Source organism: Heloderma suspectum, chromosome 2 (genome assembly GCF_057233095.1).
Source record: "Heloderma suspectum isolate Gila_16-S chromosome 2, 16-S_ref, whole genome shotgun sequence".
NCBI classification, from domain to species: domain Eukaryota; kingdom Metazoa; phylum Chordata; class Lepidosauria; order Squamata; family Helodermatidae; genus Heloderma; species Heloderma suspectum.
The window spans coordinates 51,425,760-51,452,251 of NC_139459.1; the positions used below are offsets into that span (position 1 = coordinate 51,425,760).

General features: G+C 40.7%; 1 protein-coding gene across 5 annotated transcripts; it reads right to left on the minus strand.

The window, feature by feature from the left end:
* Positions 1-2,177: 2,177 nt before the first annotated feature.
* On the minus strand, positions 2,178-23,067 carry GTF2H2 (general transcription factor IIH subunit 2). 5 transcript variants are annotated; one of them, XM_084833527.1, is made up of 17 exons: positions 22,583-22,843; positions 21,361-21,436; positions 21,179-21,256; positions 19,556-19,685; positions 18,906-18,942; positions 17,506-17,592; positions 15,108-15,158; positions 13,247-13,301; positions 12,051-12,156; positions 11,227-11,317; positions 10,958-11,045; positions 9,620-9,727; positions 8,740-8,803; positions 7,942-8,045; positions 6,309-6,411; positions 5,104-5,143; positions 2,178-3,998 (listed from the first exon to the last, which is right to left on the minus strand). In XM_084833527.1, the coding sequence occupies exons 5-17, from the start codon at positions 18,906-18,908 to the stop codon at positions 3,879-3,881; spliced, it is 1,020 nt and encodes a 339-aa protein (XP_084689653.1). In that variant the 5' UTR covers positions 18,909-18,942; positions 19,556-19,685; positions 21,179-21,256; positions 21,361-21,436; positions 22,583-22,843; the 3' UTR covers positions 2,178-3,878. The 5 variants fall into 5 exon arrangements, 4 of the variants coding, with proteins under 4 accessions (XP_084689653.1, XP_084689651.1, XP_084689655.1 ...); XR_014787634.1 differs by lacking the exon at positions 19,556-19,685 and having other exon boundaries at positions 5,104-5,883; positions 22,583-22,855; XM_084833525.1 differs by lacking the exon at positions 19,556-19,685 and having other exon boundaries at positions 22,583-23,067.
* Between the last annotated feature and the right edge of the window lie 3,425 nt (positions 23,068-26,492).

Below are 26,492 nucleotides of genomic sequence, written 5' to 3' on the forward strand. Positions count from 1 at the left end.
CCATTGAGCCGTGCCAACTATGGGAATTGGTTAAGGACTGTCACGCTGTGCCCTTTTTCGGGCCTGAGCGAGCCTCCTTGGCTCAGCATTCAGTCCTGATTGAGGACCTTATGTTTTTGTTTTGGCCCAATAGACCTCTTTTTGTTGCAGGTTAGAGCAAAATGTTCCTTTTAATCCAGAGAAATTATAGTTACCACCAAGGGGAAGTTTTAGTTATAATTGTTTTTCCCCCTTCCCCTTCGGTTGGTTAAAGAAATAAAATAATTTTTATTGAATTAAGGGGATGATTTTAACTAGTGGGTTCATGAAAAACTGTAATGTTAGTGATTGGTCTATGCCTTGTACATGTCTTTCATTTTCATTGTTTTATTAGTTTTAATTGGTTTGGGGGTTGAGCTTATTTAGATGAAGATGGAAAATCTGAGCTACGCACCCTGAAATTTCATCTTCCCAAATGGGAGGGTGTCAAGGATAATGGCCTGCTTTCCGCCATAAGATCGGGTCCGGCTGTCACGTTGGATGCAGCCACCAGGAATTGTTTGTAATCTAGAGGCTCCTCGGCCCTTTGCCCAAGGCACTTAGAAAGTGCCAACAGCTGGAGGTGGTGGGGAGTTCCAGCCTCTTGGAGGCCAGGGTGGCCACCAAGGGGCCGAGCCAGTGATTGGCTGAAGGAAAATCTGCCCTGGGTTGCCAGGGCTGGGCTTTAAAAGAGGGCTGAGGTCAAGGCATGGGGGTCTCCCTTCATCCTGGTGGTCCTGGATCTGCAGACGACTGGTTGCTATCCAGGGAGATCCATACTTAGGTATGAAAGGATAGGCCAGGTAGATTTATTATTTTGCTTGGGTATGCATTCATGAAGTGCTCTGTTTATAGTTAAGTGATTTAGCTTTGTACCCTCTGTGTAACTGGCTACTTCCATTCTTCCCTTTCCCTCTACCCCTTAATGTTGATCTTAATAAACGTTTATCCAACCTTTAGTTGGTGTGATCTCCCTGCATAACCTCAGTGCTAATTTCAGTGCTTCTTGGAGGTGGCTACTGGGTATTTTGGGGGACTGAAAGGCCAGGTTTGGCCAGTCCTGTTTTTGGGAAGGAGATCCCAGGATCGGGACTTGGGCAGTCCTCCCTTGTAGGGAGGTTGGGGCTGGTCCAGGCAGCTGAGATCCTCCTTCCCCTCCTCATTCCTTGACAGGGGGGAAATTACATTATTGCCTTTTCAGGGAAATTTCAATGATGAGGAATATCTCAGTGATATTTTCAGACAGAGAAATTTTTTAAAAAGCATGATTTAATTTGTAAAAAGACAAAAGAATGAATTGTATCTCGGTATCAGTAGCTGACAAGATTAACCTGAAATAAAAAGCGGGAAAAGAGATCTGAATTAGTTTGCTCTTTTTCGATCCTTCATTTTTGCCTTTTTTTCTGGCCACCTATTCTTCCAAACTTACCTTCTTCAAACAGTTTATTCTAGTCCATTCTGACTCCTTTTAGGGGAGTCTGTCTGAAGAGGTGGCTGTTTCCAACATTAGCTTGCCAAAGAAACAGGAATAGGCAACCTTTAGGGTAAGGGTGGTGAACTTTTCAGCCTTAGGGCCAAATTCCAATTTGGGAAGCATCTTGGGGAGCATATTCTAGCAGTGTGCAGGGCTAAGGGCATAGGGGGCAGGGCAAAGGAGAGCGCGGCTGGGGCCAAAGCAGGTAGGCCAGATGTCATTCATACCAATTTGGACAATTTCCCACCAACTCCATGCATGTCTACTCAGGAGAAAGTCCCAATGTAACAGCTTTCAAGCATGCAAAGTACAGCTCAATTCTAAAATTTAAAGATATTTAAAGTTTAAATGCCTGATCAAAGATAAGAACAGAGGAGGTTCCTGCACAGAGCTGGATAGAGAAGGGCCAAGATCTGCAGAAGGAGCTTGTGGGCCAGATGGAAAACCTCCATAGGCCAGGCTGGAGGTTCCCCACTTTAGGGCATGTTTATGCTAATCATACCAGTCTTTTATCTGTATTGTCCACAAATGCTTTCACATTATTTCATATCAGTTTGAGCAAAGGTCCCAAAGCATGCAGATGTTCTCTGAGAAACAGGTCTAAAACCATGCTTGGTGAAACAACCTGCACAGCTCTATAAAAGACAAAGATAGCCATGCTGGTCCATGAGAAAAAAATCCAAAATTCAGAGCTGGGTAATATCTTTATTAGGACCCACCAAAATGCTACAAAAGAGTGTGCAAGTTTTTCATTTCTCTAGAGCTCATCAGACTAGATTGTTCCTTTGTGTGCCACCCCAATTCATGTAGTGCATAAAGGAGGTGCCTGACTCAGCTGCTGCTTGGAGGAGGGGCAGATAACATCAGGAGAGGCCGGTGGGGCTTTGAGAGGACAGGCTTCAACGATGAGGTCCTGGGCCCTTAATGTCAACTGGGCTGCTGGATGGGTCCAGGGGAGCAATTTAGCTCCCGGACCATAACAGCTGCCCTGCCCCAACTTAGTGATTGTACAGTTTTTCAGTCCATATGTCTATATAGGCTGCCTCTTGAGAATCTACATTTCCATTCTGAAAAGTAATTTTGGCTGTGAGAAATTGTGCAGACGGTATTTGGGGCATGCTCAAATGCTTTATAATCTTTGGCTAGGATTTTTTGGATAATCTTTGACAACTGAAGCCCAGAGCTTCAGGTGTCAAGACAGTGTGACTTATGGGCCCAGGCAGCTTGCTGGCCTGCTACCATTGCTTCTGTTCCTTGCTTCTTTATACCTGTCCACTCCTCCCTCCCTCCCGCACCCTCTGTCAGCCAGTCCTTAAGTCTTAGAAAATCCAAATGATGCAACTAGAAGAACTTCTGCTAAACTTGTAATTCAACACAGAACCTGGGATTCTGTCAAAGAGGCAGAATTTGGATTGGATTGTTTTATTTTTATAATAGTTTTAGTGTGAAAATGCTTTATAATCTTTGGCTAGGATACAAATAATGGCATAACCAGCTCCATGTGCCAAGGGGGCTTTGGACTCCTAAGTTTCAGACAAAAGTTCCTCCATACTAGATGGCTAGACAGTTTTGAAACTTTCTCAAAAGAAGTCGATATGGCATAGAGAACTTCTATTGAAAGGGGTGACGAAGTATATGCTCTACCCTTTCCGTACAACAGAGAACGATACATGTTTTAGAAAAAATGTAGAACCACAGGTAATTTGACCTTATCTCAATAGAATACAGCTACATATATATCCAAACATTTGGTTTGCCTCCTAAAAATATGACTGAGTAGAAATAGAACTCTTCACCTCAGATACAATGTGCAGAGCATATGCTTTGTGCAGTTCAGTTCCAGCTCTTGCCTACTGAAGCTGAAAAACAATTGATGACTACCTGGCATCACTCTCAACCTTTGCCTACACCGAGTGGAACAGAGGAGCAGCTCCATCATGAGAGCCAAGGTTCAGAGGGGGAATCAAAGAAGGTACGTTGCATCCTGTCTGTGATGTTAAGTTCCAATGACTTCAGTTAAACTTCTATGCAAGTGTCCTTAGGACTGCAGGATTTATCTTTGTTAAGAAGTAATTTTTTAAAAAAATGTATTAGAGCAAGACCCATAATTTTAGTTTAAGACCAATTTAACACTTTCAAAGATACAAATTGGCACTTCATTCAGACTAATTCCAAAGCAAATTAAACACTTTTCAAAAACAAGTTACAAATACAAGTAATGCATGCACACATCTATATTACAGAATAGGTATGACAATATTTACATAAGCATACAGCTAGGTGCTCTCTTTCATCTCTAACCTATTTTGCCAAAGAGCTTCACTGAACAGTCGACCTGGATTTCTACCCACAGGAATGTAATAAGAAGGTTGATCCATGGGTGGCATCACACACAGGGAGGTGCAGGATGCTTGTGAATGCAACCAGGACAGCAGTGCAGAGTATCATGAGCAAAAACATCACATTCTACACAAAACACACTCTGGCAGACTTTACAGATATAGACCTGGGGGAAAAAAATTGAAATTTAAAAGTTGTATCACAGCAGATAATAGCACTAATGTGATTATTGCTTCATGTATACCAAATAACTTTACACATGGGTTTATTTAGTTGATTCTCATCCAGTGTCTGCCTGGTACCTGCCATTAGTATCAGCTAAGTTGACAGGCATAAGAGACTGGGCTCTCTCAGTGGTGGCCCCAAAACTATGGAAGTATTGATTTTCCCTTTGCCTCTTCTGTACCTTCTTCTTTATTATGACTTTTAACTGAACTTGTAATTAGCTTATGTGTTTTAGAGCAGTCTGTGTATTCTGCCTAAGATCAGTCTTAAACACCTGAAAACTTATTACTTTTCAAAATAAATGTACATGTACACACGCTTCTTTCTCTGATTCTCCTCTGCAGAAGCAAGTAGAATAAAGGAAAGACTGACCAGAGGCATGGTGGCGGCCAGGCAAACACAGGAGTTCCATAGTTGTACATGCACCTGCCTCCCTAACCATCAGCATCTGTCTCTCTTGTTCCTGAGTTTGCCTGCCTGCCATCTCTCCAGGGAAACAAGATAGAGATGCTGACTGGTAGACAGACAAATAGACAGGCAAATGCAGGAAGCCAACCATGGAGCTCCTGCATTTGCCCATCTCCTGTCCTCCCCCCCCCCCCTCTCTCTGGTTTTCCTTGTTGGAACTTTGTGAAGTTGAAGGGGAAACATGAAGGAAAGAGAGAGTGACCTGTTCTCACAGCTCCACTCATCTCCCTGTCAGAACTGCTCTCCCTTGATAATGCTGCCAGAATGGGTAGAGGGGTGTGGCCTAGGCAGAGGGGATGTGGTTTGAGGATGGTGCTGGGGTCCAGATAAAACAGGGCCAAGGTCTACACTGGGCCATGATTTGGAGGTTCCCCTGGACTACACTGTGTGTATCAATCAGATTTTAAAATGCCAGACTCTTCTAGTAAGCAAGTTGAGCTGGCCTGTGTATATACCAAATTTCAGCTGTCTATTTGTGGTGGAAGGAGCATATATATTCTGAAATACGCAACTGAGTAAAACCCTAGTGTCTTTATAATATAAAGCTACATAAATAATTTATTTTTGTCAAGACTTACATGTTGATCTCTGATTTCTCCATGGCATCCTTGACAATAGCTATTTAAAGAGAGTATTTACAAAAATTTATTAGTGAAACTAGTAAACATATGACCCATGCTAACCCCCTACTTTCCATGTCCTACTGTAATTAACCCTAAGTATGTGTAGCTGAAATATTCCTTCCCTATTTATAACAGTCTCCCCTTCCCCTGTTGTCTCCCCTTTGTTGAATTATAGATTGCAAGCCCTTTGGGAAAATCTGTCCTCTTGTAATTTGTGCCATATACATGGGTGGTATTATGTAAATATAATAACTATCACTGATACTGTCACATCCATAAAGTACCAATTATTTTAAGCACAGGATATAGGATCATCAGAACCAGTTACTCAAATCCCAGGCATACATTTCAACCATGATAATGGTCACCTTTAATGAGGATTCATGATGCATAGAGAAACACTCAACAGTCCAATAATACAAAGCCATATTAGCAGAACGTTCCTCGCAGATTCTCTTTTCCTTGTTTCAGTACAAGAATGTTGCATTCTTAAATATTAAATAATGCCACATAATATCTGGGCTATTCGAAATGATGGAAACTGCAATGGGGAGGAGTGATAGACTTTGATCTGAAAATCTTACAAATACTGGTAACACAGACTACTGTCAGATAACATTCTCTCTCGGACATTTCTCTTCTTCTATGAAGAGTGCCCAGTTTACCACCGCTGCACATGATGATGATGATCACTTTCAAAAAGGACTGACGAGTTGACAAAACAAAATTCATGAGCTGGTAAAAAAAAAAAAGGCCTATATCAGGATCTATTTGTCTACCTAAAATTATTTCTAGGCAGCCTTTGAAGATGGAACCTTCTCAAGGTGACATACAAGATAAAACACATAAAGTGGATACAATTAAAAAATCCATTAAAAACATGTTTCAATAAAATCCATACAAAACAAGAATTCACTTTTTGTTCCAAGCAAAAAGAAATTGTGTGGCATCTTTTATCAAAAGAAATGTCACCATCTACAGAAAAAAGAAAAACCTGCAAATGGGCAATTATCATCTGTGAGTTCACCAAGGCCTGGGACAAGTATGTAGATCAAGCAATTAACTAGTTACATGCTGGAAACATTAAATTTCAAACTACTAGAGAGAAAAACAACTGCCCTGGCATTTCAATTGCTCCAACCAGACATCTTCTTACATACCGCTCTCCTATATACTGTTCCAGTGGGACTTCCAGAAAGGCATCCAAAGGAAAGAGATGATGGTAAGATCGAGCCAGATGCGGTGCAGATACTAGAGTGAGCCCTAAAATCATCATAGGTTATTTATAAAAAGATTCCTGAAGAATAATTCACATTTACTCTATTAAAATAGCTCTTACTTATTAACTTGTTATGGATATTTCAAACTTCTGCTCCCTGTAAAAGCTGTTCACGAAATATAGTTCTACTCTTCTCCATGTAAGTTTGGAAATGACCATGGCTTAGCCATGGATCTTGATTTTGAATGTCAGAAAGATATTAACAACTGTAAAAAGAGAGATTATGAGCATCTTCAGACTGCACTCCCCGCACATGATCAAGTAACCACAGTCAGCATCATACCTGTGATTAATGTGCAGGGCTTCTAGATTAAAGGACATAACTCCTAGGCAGGCTTGATCTATAGCTCCACTTTGCTAAGTAATTAAACACTGGGAATGCACACTGCAACTGATGATGTCGGATAGCATGCAGGTTTGTTGATATGAGTGGCTGAATCAAGGTGGATCAAGCAGCACTTAAGACTTCCCATTCCAATGATCCTACGTTTCTAAAAGTACAGTAACATCTGCAGACTGTAAGATGATTTACTTCAAAATACTCACACAAAAGTTTATACTTCTATTACAGTTTTAATTCATTAACATGAATGCACTTCATCCTCTCCCTAGGGCAGCTTACACAACTCTTCAGGATTGTACATTTAAAAAAAAACATGCACCCAAGTCATGAAAGCAGCTTTCTGAAGACCACCCAAGCAGCTCACAGCTCATTGTTTTCAAATCTCACAATCAGTAACCTGCAAGAGATCAGCTAGTTAGGATAATTTTGTTTTGATCAGCTGAACCTCATACACTACACTTAAGGCACAGGGCTAGAACTCAAATTCTATTTGTATCTGTGACAGTCATTAAACTTCAACAAACTTTGAATACAGAAGAAATCTTGCATACTAATATTTACTAGTATTCTTCCAGATATCGCAGTCCTGAAGCTATTCTACCCACACCCTGTAATCTAGGGGTGGGCAACTTGTACCCTCCAGATGTTTTGGAGAGTACAATCCCATCAGCCTAACCAGTATAGCCCTTAATAGGAGTTGTAGGGCGAAACATCTGGAAGACCACAAGGTGACCACAGTTGCCTCTGTTTAAAGATGGCTCAGCACTCTAATCATAGTTTAGACTCCAGCATATTAACTTCACTTGAATGGGATTTTTTTTAATGAAATGAGGAGTTAGCTGATTAGAAGCAGGGGGCTCCCTCAGGACCAGTCACATCTATATTTTGGGAACTCTGGAACAGCCTGAGACTGGACTGTTTTCTAGTGCACATGGTACATTCAAAATAATACAATTCTGGATCATTTATGGAGGAAGTGTCATCCAAGTGTAGTGCAAATGTTGCAAGAGGTTCTACGCAAGTAGCAGAACTTCAGCAATAACCACTATGTTGCAACTTGAACTTTTGCAAGAATCAAGTCCTGTGGTCTCCTTTCGTGCTTTTACAGTTGTTGTTTTAAGCATATCCCATTACAGTAGACATATATAAACACAGTAGCACAGTTACTCACCACAAACTTTGCATTCCACAGGAAGCTCACAGTATTTCGCTCTACACTGGGGGCAGAAATATCCTCCCAATGTAAGGCCCGGTTCATTGCTGTTTTCCAAGTGCCTATAAAGAACCAAATATTTTGTTTTCCCTGAAGAAGTTGCACAGAAACATTCTGAACCATTTGCATAGAGTTGCTTGTAATGGTGAGATATGGCATTAGGCATACACAAGAAACTTCATGGTTAAGTTGTTTAAAAAGCTACCACAATTAAAGAAATAATAAGGCTTTCTCAAGCACTGAAAAGAGAATTACATTTTCCCACTAATGTTACTGCAGTTTGCTGCAGAAATGTGGTTGTCATGCGACGGAAACGTATCTGGATTATCTTCAATGGCAAAACTAAGAGCTATGCATTAATTGTCATTACAACCCATCTGGAAAGGCACTTACAAGCACCGTGACTCTGGAGCATTCTCTCTTAGAAAAACAGCTCAACTGGAATTCTAACTTTCATAATTTGTAGTGAGCAAAGCCTGGTTTTAGTTCAATAGAATTCAACACCTAAACTATAAAAACGATGCAGGCATTTGGGGAAGAATGACAGCACAGCAAAACCTGTCTGTGAAGTTTTCACTGATTAACTTCTGACAGCTGAAGAGCCAAGCAGCTGCTGTTCAGAGGTTTGCCTCTTATGCTCTTAGAACTATTGAAGAAAATATTTCAAAGAAGTCACTGGCTGCCCAATGCATGAACATAGCTTTTCAGACCGTGGTCCATGTAACATAACATCTAACCCAGCCACACCTTACTTACGCCATGCTAAAAGATGGTTTTGCATCCTGATCAGCCAAAGATGCAATTGTGTGCTGAGGAAAGCCTAAGGAAGAGAAAGGAAAAAAACATAGTTCCATAGAGTCACTAAGAGCTCAATCCTATGCATGTTTAGACAGAAGAAAGTCCTACAACTCCCAGCATTCCCCAGCCAGCATAGGATTGCACCCTTAGAAAGCTTGATTGTAATAGTGCTCCACATTTGCAGTCAGACATAATTTGGGACATAATATCCTGTTGGTTAGGAACCCACATAATTCATAACCTTTAATGTCTGCAAATGTCTATTAATATAGTATTTTCTTTCAGAACAGTTGCTTCTTCTAAGCATATGTGCCCAACAATACCTGTGCTATGCTACTCCATGGCTTACAATGGAGATACACTTTGAATTCAGCATGCAGTAACAAAAGCCAGTATTACAAAACAGTATTGATTTGTAGTAAACAAATTTTACAGAGAGTTTACATAAATATTTTGTAAGTCAAGTGTAATATTATCAAGTATACTAGTTGACAAATTATGCCAATTACTTCCAGCCACAACATGCAACTAAAATCCTCTAGCTCAAGATAGTTTTTTCACTCTGGACTATGCAGAGGGCAAGTTACCTGCCTCTGGATTTGCCCACAGTTGCCTCTGTTTTAAGCTGGCACAGCACTCTAATGAGTATGCAAGTTACCTGCTTCTGGATTCAGAACGACAAGTAGAGCCAGTTCAGATGTAACACTAACTACTGTTTAGCGTTACAAGGATGTACCACAGCAAGCCCTGGGCTTGTAGTCTTTCCCCTCCATTACATCTGAACCAGCTAGGGAATGAACAGTGTTACATGGATCATTAAAGAAAATAGAATTCTTACCCATTCGAATAAGGGAGCTTTCAGAACTTGAACTGGCTGGTGGTGGACTGACATGGTGCATCAAGAGTTCCCTATAATGGCTTTCATCTAAAATGACATGATAGGTGCCTGCCACACATGAAAATAAAAATGGAAGTTTAAGCAACTGAAAGCAGGGTTGTGAATATCCACTCAACTTGTTGCCTGTGGTAAGAATTGTTCAAGTAAAGAAGCTCTATAAAAGTGAAGGGTTTTTTTGTTTGTTTTTTATGACTAACACAGGTGTATGTGGGCAGATGGCTTAGTAAAATACTTTGTTGGCTAGTGCCTTGTGGGCCTATTCGCAGGTCTGATTGAGGATATGTCTGTGTAACAGCTGTGTTGGTTTAATAGTAAAGAGAAAGGTTTACACTCACTCCATCACAAGCCAAAAGAGATGGAGGGAGCAATCCTGTGGCCCCTAGAGAGTCTGGGGGCCACAGGATATTTCGGATTCCTGGATCCAAGGCTGGAGACACTGCTCTGACGTCAGAGCCAGGAATCTGAGCTCCCCGCCCCCACCCCCTCCCAGCGGGCACAGAGAGAGTAGGCTGCCTCACCGAGCTTGCAAAAGTGACCTCAGAGAGGACTGAAAGGGGGCGTGCCAGTGGGCGGGAAGGGGATGTGGGAGGCTGGCTTATGATGTATCCTCAGGCCTGCACAGCCTCCTTTCCTTCCTCTCTGATGCGCCCCAGCTAGACAGGCGAAAAAGCCCATCTAGCCAAAATACAGAGCGGGAGGAGCACAAAGGCAAATATTGCCTTTTCCGCTCCTCCCAATCTGCATTAGATCGCCGTAGACCTCCAAGTTTGGAGGTTCATGGCCATCATGATAGGATTGCAACCAAAATGGTTTTAAAGTGAAAAGTAATTTGGATAAGCCTAAATAGTACTAACTATGAGATATGTGAACTATATTAAAAAATGACTACTTATGCAATTTCTCTAATCTTTCATTCATAGATCTGTTACCATCTGTCCCCAAAGACCATTTTTTAAAATCAAAATACATTAAATACAAGCACAATTTAACTTCTGCTGCATGACAACTGTATTCAAATTAAATTTTAAGTTCATGGTTTTAACTTCATTTTCAATCAAATAAACATCTTACATCTATTATTGGACAGAGGCCACTAAAACAATAAAGGTACATTACAATATGGCTACAAATCTGTTTTTTAAAAATGAGGGCAAGAGAAATATAATGGTGGAAATCATTCCCATACATGATCATCTATTGTCTCACATTTTAAATATGTAAAAATCAGTGTGTATTTAGAATCTTACTATATTCATAAACACACACACACATACATACCACCAGTTTCCCGGGCAAGTACAGTGCAAACTCGAACTTCAGCAGAAAGGCCGATAACGGACACTCTGATCTTAACTGTCTTTAAACACTTTGCATGAAAATAAAAGAGAAAAACACATGCAATGAGAACCGAAAACTATAAAAGGCCCAAGACTTTTAGGATTTTGTGACAAATATTTACCCCCAAGAAGGTCTCCCTAGGTCATCTCAATTGTCTCGCAAATTCAGCATTCATTTAGCATTTTAAGTAATAAAAAAACCTTCCATACCTTAATTAGATCATATATATTGGAAGGGTCACACGTTGTCAGGCTGCTGAATATTACTAAAACTTCTCGGCTTGTATGTCCTGGCATGTGCCTGTACAGAGTAAAGTATTCATTTATGCGAATTACAAAAACAAGTGCCAAATTACTCAAATTTAAGGCATACACTCACTGTTTTTACATGAATGATATGTGAGAAGTTTATTTTACATTTCAACTGCAATGGGATTAGCTAAGTTCCTTCTTATGTGAAAGAAGCAAACCCAAGTGTTGGATGCAGAGAGATACAGTTGCACATATATACAGCATGAAGTGTACGTGTGTGTGCGCGCACACATAAATATGTGCATGCACCCATATTTGTGTTAGCTATTTAGTTTGATGGTTCAGCCAGAGCAGCAAAAAGCAAAAAAAATAAATCACGTGACCTTGAAACATTTCTCAATGTTACATAGCACACATTAGCAACCAGAATATTTCTGCAGCACTTTTAAATTACAGAATGACCAAGAGGAACAATCCATCAGGAATATACTTTGGTTTCCATTCTGGTTTGCAAACAAGTCATTGTTTGCCTAGTTCAGATGTAACAGCAAACTATGGTTTGCTGCTAACAATGGAAGTCAGGGGAGGAATACGATTGTGTAAGGAATACTCTACGAAATGAAATATTGATGTTCAAAAGTAACACTTATTAATAAATTACTCCATGTTTTTGGCCATTCCTAAGGGTGATTATAATCAGAACAAACTCATATGTCTGTTGTTATAAAATGAAACAAAAAATGAAACAAGAAGGTGCTTTCAAGTAGCCACCATGTACTTACTTTAATGTCTGTGTGGCCAAGCTTAAGGCATTATATAGAGAAGGCTCTCCCAGGCAGTTCATATCTACAGCCTTTTTCAGAGCAGCTGTGTGCTTCCTTGGATTCCCTATGAGTAAAAATTGACCCATTATCATATTTTAAACAGAAAGGCTCTGAAGTTAAGAGAAAGAAGAACAAAGAAAATAAACTCTACTGGCATCAAACATGTTTTTACCACACTTCCCAAACTTGCTCTTCTATAGACCCAGGCTTAAAAAGCTAGAGAAAACATCAAAAAATTATCCAACCCTGTCATTTCCTATGCTCATACCCATCCTCATCTTTGTACAATGCCCATTAGGCCTAATCTTACCTAGCTTCACTCACACTATGGGTAAACGGAGTGCCAGCACTTGGCATCACCAGCATTTCCTTGGCTAGGTAAGACTGCATGTAGAAGTTGCATAAAAAAAACAATAGTTGCTACCACTTTTTCTCCTATGGAATAAGCCTAGCTTTGCCACCGCCTTTACAGTGCAAGTCACAAATAAATTTACCATTGAACTAAATGATGGTTCAGTCATCATTCTTGCCTGTCTCCACATGTTTCAGGCAGGGTGGATTTTTCTATTTCTTAAAAGCGCTGCTGGTACATTTATGCTATTGAATGTTCATTCACTGCTTTACTTAAACAGCAGCACAAATGTCCTTTAAAAGTTGAAAAGCTATTCTGGGCACCAGAGGATTTTGATGTTACATGTGCCAGCCAATCAAGATGGTACACAGACAATGTCTGCTGGAAGCTTATAATCCTGCTTCGAGCAGACCCACTGAAATGAATGGGACTTTTAATCATGACTAACTTCATCACAATGAGTCTACTCGGGGTAGCACTACTAATGGATACTACTCCATTTCCCCCCAGCTCAACTCTGGTCTGGAGCTTATTTAAACACTCCACAGCAAGTGAGTTTCCAGACCTCAAGTAATGTTTCATTTGTACATAGTCTAAAGTTACAATGTTCTCTCTAACATTGCAACTGCCATCCAACAACTATCCATAAATTGCAAGTATACGTTTAATTACATTATAAGGTGCACATTGGGACAACATCAAACATTTATACCATTTATATCAGAAAGAATGGGAGGATGAGGCAGGAATATAGAAAAGACGGTCCATACAGAAAAATAATGAAGAAACGTCGTGCTCATACCTGAAAGTTCAGTCAGTTTTTCAGCTCTTTTACCTTTAGTTATAATAATGCCAACCTGCAAGAAAGATGTCTGCTATTAAAAGGATTCATAGGGCAATAAAATCTCATAATATTTGCAGCCCAATAAGGAGGCCAATGTTAGTTCTCCTTGACCTACACCAGCTACAGCTGGGAACAAGACTGAGCAGAAACTGCATATGAAATGTATGAAAAAACATTTATAAAATTTCTTGTAATTAGATAACTAACTCCATTATATTTAGGGATCTATCTATTGCATTATCCATTAAATAATCATGCTGCAGAAAGCATGGAGTTTGATATTGCAAATTTCAGAGTCCTGAGAGTCTTCGCTTCCCATTTTTAAAATAAGAGGTTTCTAGCCTATATGGATGCAAAGACAGGCTTGAAGATAGGTAATGCCTGGTGAAGTCAGAAGCCAGGAAGGGATGAGTCAGCGTGCAATCCTATGCATGTTTAGTCAAAAACAAGTCCTACAACTCCCAGCATGCCCCAGCCAGCATGGCTTAGTCAATCTTTATTGTTGCAACCATAAGTCACAAAAAAACCAGAGCAAAACAAGATATTTACAACAGAAATAAAAGTTCTAACTTATTTAAGGGGAAAGAGAAGGGATGAAATCAGATTTCCAGTGGTCAGGGGCTTCAGAGCAGTTCGCTGCTTCCTGCCCTTCCCCGTAGCTAGTGAAAGCAAAATAAATTATGCAAGATCAGCGCATACATGCAGATTTATATAGGCTGTAGCACTGAGCCCTATTCGGGCGTTTTCTAGATCACACATTTTTAATCGCATGGAGCAGAAAGTGAGGCCATGTCTACTGGCCCCTGGCCCCAATCCATGCATGGAGTAAAGGTCTGAAGAGGGGAGCCAGCTATGCACAGAAGAGGCTTTCCCCTTAACATTTTCCTCTAATGCATGGATACAGGGGTAGGGGCAGCCGGGGACGAGATGGTGGGGGAGGGTCCATGAGGCAAGGCCTAGCTCTCCTGCTCCATGTGATTGTAATTGCATGTATGGCAATGCTCACATATGGCTTTAGTCTTTTACTGATGTAGAAATGAGATTATCCTGATAGGGCATTTATTATTATTATTATAAAATATTTATAATAATAATAAATATTTATATTATTAAATTGAAATAATATTATTTCAGCACAAAGTACACATTGACTTCGTTTGCATTTTGTCTTTGGAATCTTTTCTGACCCACCAGGATTCATAATTAAGACCTCCCCTGGTCAGAGCGCCTTTGCCCCTGTGGCCTGCAACAGACAGAAACTACAGAGCACATTTTGTTGTGCTGTATATTTTATAGAGACATTCATGCTGCACTCATCTCCCCATTGATAAATTGTTTTCCGAGTCGTACAGGACAACAATATACCTATATATTGTTGTCTGACACTAACTCGATATTTACATATAGTATTGCCAAATTCTTTGCGGCTGCGATAGGTGTTTGAAGAAGGATGCTGAGGGAGCTCGGATTTACCTAGCTGGATGAAAGATAAAGTCTGGGGAGTAATGCCATCCACCCAATATGGCTGATTTGCATTACATTAGTACTACACTGTGTTGAAGTGTTTATTAATTTGATTGGGGATATATGACAGATAATTTTAATGAACTTCTTTTTTAAATTCATCTATCTATTTTGGGCTGGTCTTTGACTGTAATAAAGTTTTATCTACCTATAGTTAAGACTTTTTTTTTTTTAGGCTCCCAATTCTTGCCTTCACTATTTCCCAGGAAAACTATACATTTAAACAGACAGGGGTTCATTATCTTCAGAAGCAACAGTTCCCGGGGCTTTCTTGTGTCCAGCACAGTGTACATACCTGACTAATAGGATTTTGGTCAAAATATTCTTCAACAAAATATTCCAGTAACTACAGAAAGAGAAACAGTTAGAAAAATCAGTACTGAAGTGGTACTTTATATACCACCGCTTTATCAACATCTTCACAGGCACAGCCACATTTAGAACAATTATTCAGAATAAATTTTTAAAAGCTTAACCTTTGTTGTCTAAAAAGTATGCCTAGGAAGTATTCACAAAAGCCATGAAGTCATGGTTAGCACTGTTATTTCAGGAGCAAATTTAAGGAAGATCTAATTCTCATTATGTTTATGAGAATTAACAGTATGCTAACTAAGATCATGGCATCTGGCCTCATCACTTCCTGGCATATAGAAGGGGAAGAAATGGAAGCAGTGACAGATTTTATTTTCTTGGGCTCCAAGATCACCACAGACAGTGACTGTAGCCATGAAATTAAAAGACGCTTGCTCCTTGGGAGGAAAGCTATGGCAAACCTAGACAGCATAGTAAGAAGCACAGACATCACCTTGCTGACAAAGATTCGTATAATCAAAGCTATGGTTTTCCCAGTAGTAATGTATGGCTGTGAGAGCTGGACTATAAGGAAGGCTGAGCGCTGAAGAATTGATGCCTTCGAACTGTGGGTGCTGGAGTCCCCTGGACTGCAAGGAGGTCAAATCAGTCCATCCTAAAGGAAATCAACCCTGACTGCTCATTGGAAGGACAGACACTGAAGCTGAAGCGCAAATATTTTGGCCACCTAACGCGAAGAGAAAACTCACTGGAAAAGACCCTGATGCTGAGAAAGATTGAAAACAAAAGGAGAAGGGGACGGCAGAGGATGAGATGGCTAGATAGCATCACCGATGCAATGAATATGAACTTGAGCACACTCCGGGAGAGAGTGGAGGACAGGAAGGCCTGGCGTGCTATGGTCCATGGGGTCACAAAGAGTTGGACACGACTTAACGACTGAACAACAACAGCAGGAGTCAGACACTGATTCCTCTCTAGCCGGTGTGATCAACCAGCTTAGCTGTAAAAGTCAGCAATTATTGCTCCAATTCTATACACACTTAGTAAACTTACTTATTGAACAGACTTACTGAACCTTATACGGCTCAGAACCACAATACCTGATGGAGAGCCTCTCTTGCTATGAACCTACCCAATCACTATGATCAACATCTGAAGCCCTCCTCAGGCTGGGAGGATGGTGAAATGGGAGGGGGTCTTCAAGGTGGTGGTCTCCCAATTGTGGAATGCTCCAGTGAGGAATTGTGAAATGATTATGGAATGTTGGCACCAGTGAGGTCTGCTTGCTGCCAACATTGTCATCTTTTTAAGACTTTCCTCTGCTCCCAGGCATTTGACAGCATATGATGGGCCTTTTTAATATTAGTTTTTAAGTTAGGTCCTGGTAGCTTTATTGTTAATTGTTTTTAACTGTTTTCCATTTTTGTATGTTAAAGGTTTTATATTAGGTTTTATCATGTTGTGAACCACCCAGAGAACTTTGACTATTGGGCGGTATAGAAATGTAATTTAAAAAATGAATGAACAACCTTTATTTATTATTATTACACTTACCTCCTGCCTTTTTTCCCCTTGCAAGGAACCCATGTAAGGAGGCTTACATGGGCCTCCTCTCCATTTTATCCTGACAACAGCCCTGTGAGTTAGGTCAGGCTGAGAATCAGTTACTGGCCTAAAGTTACCCAGTGAGCTATATGGCCACATGGGGACTAGAACCCGGACCTCCCAAGTCCCAGTCCAACACTCTAACCACTAGACCACACTGGCTCTCTACATTGGGACTTACTTCTGAGCATACATGCTTAGGATAGGCCTGTAAAACTGCAATCATAAGCATACTTCCTGGTGATTAAGTCCCAATAAACTCAGTGGGATTGCTAAGTAAACATGCTTATGATCAAACTGCACATTGGTTCATGGAAGCAAAGCAGACAAATATATATTGATGAATCAGATAACAGAAAGCTGCAATAATACAGCTGTGTATTTAGTTTTATTTATTGCATGTTCAGACTGCCCAATAACTGGACTTCTCTGGGCAGTGTCCAGAGTTCACGTAAAAGTAATAATCTCAATCATTTCTGCTTTCACAGAAGGGAGATGATGGGAGTTGATTTTTTACATTTATATCAACCCCTTCCTCCAAGTGGCTCAGGGTGAGGTGTATCATGTCTGTCCCCACCCATGTTATCCTCAGAACAACTCTGCAAGGTACACTAGGCTAAGAAATAGCGAGCGGCCCATGGTCACCCAGTGAGTTTCATGACTGAGCAAGGATCTGAACCTGTATCTCCCTAGTCCACTTCTGACATTTTATCCTCTACTGCAGTTTGGAGCTATCTTGGAGAAGTACAAATAATGTTTCCAAAAATAATTACCTTTAAGGTACAAGTTAGCCTGTTGGGTTTTAAGTCTTGGTCTTCCATCGTTCTTGATCCGTCAACCACTACATAGAGGTGGCGCATCTATATCAGGATTTTTAAAAGGACAAAATTAAAACTAAACGCAATATTTATATTATTATATTTATAAAAAAAGCATTAAATATTAAGCTAATGTGAAACATAGCCCCTAGAACTTAACCTTAGGAGTCACAAGCTCTTACGTGGATATATACAAGTTTCAGGGATAATGTACCGTTGTTGGCTCTTTTTTACTATCTTTCCTCCTTTCACAGTTACAGACATATCTGAAACTACAAACCTATGCATAGTTGCTCCGGAGTAAGCCCCAATGAATCAATGGAACTGATTTCTGAGTAAACATACATAAGATCAGTCTGCAGATGTTAAATATAAATCTGCACACAGTGTAAAATAATATCCAAGGAGAATTGCCCCTTTCATCTTGGTCCGTGATTGGGCATCCAGCATTTTACTCCAACATCCCAAAATGATTATTGATTCATCAACTCTGAACGGTTGTAAGCTGCAGTTACAAATCCATAGCATTTACCAAAAGCAATTTTCAAAACTTAGGGCCATATCCAAGCCTGCCTGCACACCAGCGGGACCCACCACTAATTCAATGGGAAGCTAGCAGTTCTAAAACCCCAAATGAGCAAAACTGCTCATTTCCAGAATGGGGCAGGTCAGGAGAAATTGCAAGAGGAACCTCCATTGATTTGTCCCAATCCAGAAACAAGCATTTCCACTTGTTTCCAGAATTGCTTTTAGAACTGCTAGCTTTCTGTTGCCCAAGCAGTGGGTCCTGCTTCTGCAACAGGTCAAGCTGGAACCCAGCAGCAGTATTCAATACGTCCCTAATGCTTTCTATCTGCTATCAAAAGACAGTAACCACCTTCTGTTTAGGGTGAATTCAGATGACCTCTGTGGACCTGACTGGCTGGATTATTTATCATGTAATTTGTAGTTTGGCAAAAAAAAGTTTGTGAGGGCTCCCCCCTGATATGTTTGCCAGAAGCTTACAAAGTATAATCTGAACTGCCCTAAATAGATCAGATGTCACCACAATCCAAGTGTTTTGGACGGATGGCACAGCTGACCCTCCCACATAGTCAAATTGCCGAAAGCAAACCCAGATAGAAAGAAGTAGCTGACCATCTGTACTAGCCCCATTTCATTTAAAAGCGCAGTCCTAGTCATGTTTAGACAGAAACAAGTCCTACAACTCCCAGCATTCCCCAGCCAGCATGTAGCTGTAGGGCTTTTTTCGGTCTAAACATGCATAGGATTGTACCCTAATATACTTGTTCAATGTAAGTAATTTCAGCTAAAGCAAAGTAAGTTTTAGAGCCAACAAGAAACAGGAAACCTACCATTCCAAGTCGAACTTGTCCATGATGTTCAAAGTTTCTGTAAAATAAGAAATAATTACACCTATTAATCATTATGCTATGGGCCATATTTAATGCGACACTACTGCTAACATAAATTACACTGCGCTAGTATGCACCAGCAAGTGCTACTGGCATTGCAGTATGGGTCATTCACCGAGCACAACATAATTTACATTAGCAGTACTGTCGCATTCCTATAATATTTCATGTCATACCCTCAGTACAGAATTTGTTTGCTCATATTTAACTTGTGCATGTTTTTGAGAATTAAGAGTCTTAACATGATGCGTTTTAATTGGTCCCGGATGTGTCTTTAGTTATGACTGACAGTTCAAAGTTGTTCTTAGTTATATGTTGTTTGTGTATATTGTCTGTGTGCCTTTACATAAATGGCTTTTAAGTTCTGTATATTGTATTTTAATGTTTTAACTTCTGTAAACCACCCAGAGAGCTTCAGCTATGGGGCAGTACAGAAATGTAATAAATCATCATCAGCCATTTTATTGTTGCATTTTATGTTGCGATTGAAAGGATTGTATACCACCATGGAATTTTAAACAGGATGAAGTGTGGAATTTTTTTAAACACAAATATTCAAACTTAATGGATAATTTTCAATGAATATTTACTTTTTTTAAGGCTGTCACAAAGAGGAAGGCAAGGATCTCTTCTCAATCATCCCGGACTTCAGGACACGGAATAATGGGCTCAAGTTACAGGAAGTCAGATTCCGGCTGAACATCAGGAAAAACGTCCTGACTGTTAGAGCAATACGACAATGGAACCAATTACCTAGGGAGGTAGTGGGCTCTCCCAAATGGAGGCATCCAAGATGAAGCTGGACAGCCATCTGTCAGGGACGCTTTGATTTAGATTCCTGCTTTAAGCAGGGGGTTGGACTCGATGGTCTTATAGGCCCCTTCTAACTGTACTATTCTGTGATTCTATGATCAGAAGCTAATTTACAATAAAGATGCATTAGCTAGAAATGTGTAAACTAAAATTGCATTTCAGATAAAAAACAAGTGATCTGATCTACAGAAGAGTTAAGAATACTTAGCTTTAACTAATTTGTGTTCCTAAAACCATTTCAGCTCAACACGTTAAACTATATTGCATTATTTGTGCAACTTACATCAGAAATACAAAGACAAATTGCACCTCAACACTTTTCCAATGGTAATGAAATACATAGGATTGCACTGTTAGGTACGTATTTATGTATATTTACTTAGAAGCAAGTCCCACTGAGTTCAATAAGAATTACTCCCACGAAAGCATGTATAGGATTGCCACCTAAGACACATATGCTTTGGATAATATCCATATGTCACTGACATTATTTTTCCATTCCAGCTGGTTGTTATAAGAATTTTGTAATTAAGAACTAATGCCTAAGTTTGCTTTTTTCCTTTTTCCTCCCAATCCCTTTTCCTATTTATTTGTCACCTTTTGGTCCAAATAGGGTCCCAAAGGAAACTTACCATTAAGAGAACAATCTTGTGGGCCCAGGACAGCGTCCCAGGGACCATACGATTCTTCAGAGTTTCCCCTCCAAGACTGTAGACATTGCTATGACCTCGGAAGGGTGACTCCAGCATGCAATCCCTCCCCCTCGCAACTACTGCAGAAGAACCGCACCGGCTACTTCCCAAGGTTGCAAAAGCAGACTACACAGGTTAAGAGACCCATTTAGAGAAAAAAAAGCAAAACACGGAGAACGGAGAGGCAAAAATCACCTTTGTCACTCTTCCTGCCCTACTGGCAGCAGCTCGGCAGGGCACTAGATACAAGGAAGCCTCATAGTTCCAAGGCATATGTTTCACATGGGCATATCCATAGGATTGCGCCCTGAGACTTAAAACATGATAGAAACAATTTAAAAACAGCAATTCAGCAACAGAAGAATATGAGAATGTGTCATGTCTTTTAGATTGTAAGCCTGAGAGCATTATTGATCTTTCTAAGCCGCTCTGGGAGCTTTTTTCAGCTGAAAAGCAAGGTAAAAATACTTATAACGAGTTTTTAAATGATGCGATAAAGGTGGATGTCAGTGCCATATTGTGTTCATCTGGCTATAACTTCATAGAAGGGATGGAGGAAATATTTAATGCCTAAGTGAAATTGGATTTGAAAACCTTTCAACCATTTGTAACATTACACCAAAATGTAATTTATTCTGAAGTGCCTTTTGTACTGAATTCAATTGTTCAGTGGTCTACTCAGTCTATATTTTGCAGCTTAGAGCTTACCGTTTTCTCTTGGCTTTATAGAGAATATCTTCTATAGTGGCTTTCAGTGATCCAGACTCATCTTCTTTAAGAATTTCCCTAGAATCAAAAAATAAAAAGGAGAGGATATTATAATATACATTCAACAAAAGGCTGCAATTCTTACAAGAATGACAAAACAAGATCTGTAAAAAGAAACTTACCATGTTCTTTCATAACCCCCTTCCCACCGTTTGGTTCTTTCAGGTTCATCATCCATTTCTCTGTGCTCAAGTCCTCCTAGTTAAAATATTGATAAACTCAATTATTACATTCTACTTAAAAACAATATTATGGTGGAGTATATGCCATAATGGATAACTAATCAAAACACACACTGCATTATGATGCATGGACTGAATCTATGAATGACTGCATCTCGCCAGATGCAACAAGGCAGTTAATTCATGTGTAGTATATATGTGCTATACAGCAGGAGTAGGTAGACTTCAGGCTTGCAGAATCTACTTTGGGGGTTTTACTAGAACCCAGACATCCACCAGTCGGAGCCTGGTGGAAAGGACATACACTTAGAATTAAAGAATTCTGAGCCCAGGAATTTTTTTTTGAGACCAGAACTTAACTGATCTCACAGCCTTCCACACAAAAATCCACTCCTAGTTACCCCAAAGTTTCTTAATTTTATTTATTACATTTTTATACCACCCAATAGCTGACACTCTCAGCAATGTAATTTACGGTGGGGTAGTCATTTTGCTGTTGCTATTGTTAAACAATTGTGAGTCAAAATCCTAGCATATCTAGCTGCCCACCCGTCATACAAAGCAACTGAGTGTAGCTGGCACAGACAGCCCTTATGAAATCCCATGAGCCTTTAGGGCCCATAAAGCCCCATCTGAGATATTAACTTAGGAAACAGAGATATGATTTGAAGTGGGTTGTTACATATCAATTCAGCTGAATCTGCACACATCACTGATTCTGTGCTTCAGTTTAAATTGATCTACAAGATGGAGTGCCAACTTGGAAAGAATCATGGGCAACTTTCTGGATACCAAGAAATCAACTAGATTTTAAAATAATTCACTGTGCGTCTAGCTCCCCCCCTCCCTCCCCAGAACTCTGTAACTTAGAAAGTTCTACTCCTTTGGACAAAGCATTTTTCTGCAATTTAACACTTAAAAAGTAATAAAACGTTTACAGTCACAACGTGAAAATAAAGAAACGCATAACACGGATCTTCGTAGCATGGCTTGTTCTGTTGAGAATTAACAATGAAAAGAGAATACAATAGGGCTGGAAGCGGGGGCGATACAGAGGCCTTTAAAAAAAAAAAAAGGTCACTCGCAATAACAAAAACTGAGATCACTATCACATATCACAACTTTAGGACCTCTAAACCCTAAGGAAGCCAAATACAATTACCACGTCAGGCGGTGGAAGGTTCCCTTTCCTAGGAACAGGAGTGGGTTTGGGAGAAAGGCGCGTTATCCCCACAGCGTCTCCTGGCCGTGGAGTAGGCTAATAACACACGAGGGGTACTGAAGACTTTTTTTGTCAGCTCCCTTCTCTTCTCGGGACGGAAAATAAGTGAGGCGGCGGCGGCGGCGGCAGGAGCAGCAGCCTGCCAGTTTATTTCCACAAGACGGAGAGCAAAGAACTGAAATGCACACGCTTCACAACCCCGCTAGGAAAACCATCTCTCTGATTCAGGTCCACACTTGAAACATTCCGGTCGCGGCGCAAATATCGAGAAGAAGAGTTCCGCTATGACAAGGGCCCACGATAGAGAAAGGTGAGATAGGGCGGCGCTATAGTCGTCTTAAAAAAGGGTTTGTTGTCTCATGTGTATGGTGATACCCAGCCTTAACGGCTTCTCGAAATGATATTCCTTGGGCCGGATAATTTATGAGGGGAGAGCGGCGGCGCTCTATCCCTTGGAATCTCTGTGGTGAAACCCTTCTATCCTGTACATTGGAACTTGGAGTGGAAAATAAGTGCAATTTTAGACTGGAAGTTCCAGTAAGGGCCGATGGTGGGTTATTCTACTCTTATCTTTCTGTCTCTGGATTCTATGGTTGGGCGCTGCTTCCTCAGGTGGGCAGTGCCAGATAGGGAAACTTAAAGCCATGTACTTGCACAGCAGACTAATACATGGGGCGTGTTTACAATTTCAAGATGATTTCTTCTCTTGGGGCCGGAGTGAGCGTTGCTCATAGAAATCAGTGGGGAGGGGGGACACAAGGATTACAGTGTACCTATGATTAGGCATCATCGTAGCCCTCCCCCCAACAAAAGATAGCAACAAATATTGGAGTGCCAGAACTTGGGACTTGTTCTTGTGCAAATATTTTTTTAATTTTTAAAAAAAAGATGTATAGCTCCTATACATGTCTATTCAAACACAATTCCAGGTAAAATTCATATACAGTCAGGGCCAGAAATATTGGAACAAGGATAACTGTTTTGGCAGTTGGCCTCTGTACACCACCACATTGAAGTTGAAAGGAAACACCTAGATGGGAGCGAAGTCAAGACTTTCAGCTGTAATTCAAGGGGTGTGACAAAAGTGGGACACTAACCATTCAGGAAGGACAGCCAGTGGCATACACACACCCCCATCGTTGGGGGCTCATAAGTAATGGAACAAACCAACATCATTTCAAACTGAAGGATCGCCTTTAATACCTGGATGAAAATCCTTTGCAGTCAATGACTGCCTGAAGTCTGGAACCCATAGACATGACCAAATGCTGAGTTTCCTCCCTCAAGATGCTTTGCCAGGCCTTCACTGCAGCTGCCTTCAGCTGCTGCTTGTTTGTGGGTCTTTCTGCCTTCAGTCTTGTCTTCAGTAAGTGAAAAGCATGCTCTATGGGGTTGAGATCAGGTGACTGACCTGGCCATTGAAGAACATCCCACTTCTTTGCCTTGAGAAACTCTAGGGTAGCTTTTGCTGTATGTTTTGGGTCATTATCCATCTGCCATATGAAGTGGCGTCCTATCAGTTTGGCAGCATTCAGCTGAATCTGAGCAGAAAGTATAGCCCTATACACTTCAGAATTCATCCTGCTGCTTTTATCAGCAGTCAGGTCATCAATAAACACCAGTGACCCGGTTCCATTGGCAAGCCATACATGCCCATGCCATAACACTGCCTCCACCATGTTTGACAGATGATGTGGTATGCTTTGGATCATGAGCTGTTCCTTTCCTTCTCCACACTTTTCTCTTCCCATCATTCTGGTACAAGTTAATCTTGGTTTCATCGGTCCAAAGAATCTTATTCCAGAACTGGGCAGGCTTTTTTAGGTGTTTGCTAGCAAAGGCTAATCTGGCCTTTCTGTTCTTGAGCGTTACCAGTGGTTTGCACCTTGTTGTGAAGCCTCTGTATTTACATTCATAAAACCATCTCTTGACTGTAGATGTTGATAATGACATGCCTACCTCCGCAAGAGCATTCTTGACCTGGCTAGATGTTGTGAAACGGTTCCTCTTCACCATGAGCAGAATTCTGTGCGGTCATCCACTTTAGTTGTCTTCCATGATTTGCCAGGCCTTTTGCTGTTGCTGAGCTTGCCAGTTAATTCCTTCTTTTTCAGGATGTTCCAAACTGTTGTATTGGCCACTCCCAATGTTTTTGCTATCTCTCTGATGGGTTTATGTTGTTTCCTCAGCCTAATGATGGCCTCCTTCACTCGCATGGACACCTCTTTGGACCTCATGTTGGGGGTTCCAGTGAACAGCTACCAAATGCAAATGTAACACTCAGAACCACCTCCAGGCCTTTTATCTGCTTGATTGGCCATGGGGTACCCAGGAAACAGGCCACACCTGGCCATGCAGCTGCTGGTCAGCCATTGTGCCATTACTTATGAGCCACCAACGTTAGGGGTGTGTGTATGCCACTGGCTGTACTTCCTGAATGGTTAGTGCCCCACTTTTGTCAAGCCCCTTGAATTATAGCTGAAAGTCCTGACTTCACTCCCATCTGGTTGTGTTTCCTTTCAACTTCAATGTGGTGGTGTACAGAGGCCAACTGCCAAAACAGTTATCCCTGTTCCAATATTTCTGGCCCTGACTGTAGCTTTGCAGCCTTTAAAAGGTACAACACGGCTACATGTAAGTCAAGCCCTCTGCATGTTAACTGAGAGCTGGATTTGGGTTGGGAGGAAGTTGGAGGGGCTGAAAGTGTTTTTGTGTGGGGGAATTTTGTCTGGAAATCCAACCAGCCTTAATATTGTAATACCGGTTTGTTTATTACATTTCTATACTGCCCAACAGCCAAAGCTCTCTGGGTGGTTCACAAAAATTAAAACTACAAGTACTGCATAAAAACAATATAAAGTATAAATGCATTAAAACGACAGTATAAAAGTACAAGCATAAAACTTAGCAGCAATGCAGAGATTTAAAATACAGTAACAAACTTAAAACAGCAGAGCTAAAAGAGTAGAATGTTAAAATCCTAAAACTCCTGGGAAAAGAAAAATATCTTCACCTGGCGCCGGAAAGAGTACAATGTAGGTTCCAGGCGAACCATCCCTAAGGAGATCATTCCACAACCAGGGTGCTACAGCAGAAAAGGGCCTCTTCCTACAATATTAAAACTGGATTACATTACAAGGCTGTCATAAGCCACTGTCTCAATGGACAACTCGTAACACTACTATCAAAAGGCATCATGCAGCTATTCCATCTTTCCTTCCTTAATGTATTTTTGGGTGCTTCCAGACAAGGCTTTTATTGTGCAACCGTCCTGCTTCCTTCATAGAATTTTATGGTCCAAATGATGTCATCTTTCATTTGTAACCCTTCTGTGTGTCTGACCACTTCTTCTGCCTTTGTTCTTACCACAAGACATCCATTAGTGAGGGAAAGACAATAGCTACATCCAAGACCATTACCCATGCTGGCTCAGGATGGTGAGAGCTGTAGTCCAATAACACCTTGGGACCCAAGATTGGGAACCACTGCTGTATATAGAATAAATCTTACACAGTAAAAACCACATTGATCTGGATCACCAACATACCTACAGAGGTGTGGGCAGATTAAAATATCCTTTTTGTAAAGGGGACTAGTTCCCCCTTGCTCCTAGCTAGGAAAGGATGGTCTAAGATAAGTCAGTTTGAGTGTAGTGTGGATATAATAATTCCAAATGCTAAAGCAAATGCCATTTTCAGTCATTATATGACAGTCACTGGGTTACACTGTAAAATTAACTGATTCATTTTCTGAGTTACAGGAAAACAAAGTGAAGCAAGAAACCTTTAACTTTTGGAGACTAATGGATTCAACAATGAAGTGTATCTTACATGTAGGAGATGGAGAAAAA

Coding starts and splice junctions, on each gene's coding strand:
- GTF2H2 (XM_084833525.1), bottom strand. CDS start 21,416: ATGGATGATGAACCTGAAAGAACCAAACGGTGGGAAGGGGGTTATGAA. Junction 15,159..17,505: donor GGCTAACTTGTACCTTAAAG/GTAATTATTTTT, acceptor CTCTTTCTGTAG/TTACTGGAATATTTTGTTGA. Junction 9,728..10,957: donor ACTTGCCCGGGAAACTGGTG/GTATGTATGTGT, acceptor CATGTGTGGCAG/GCACCTATCATGTCATTTTA.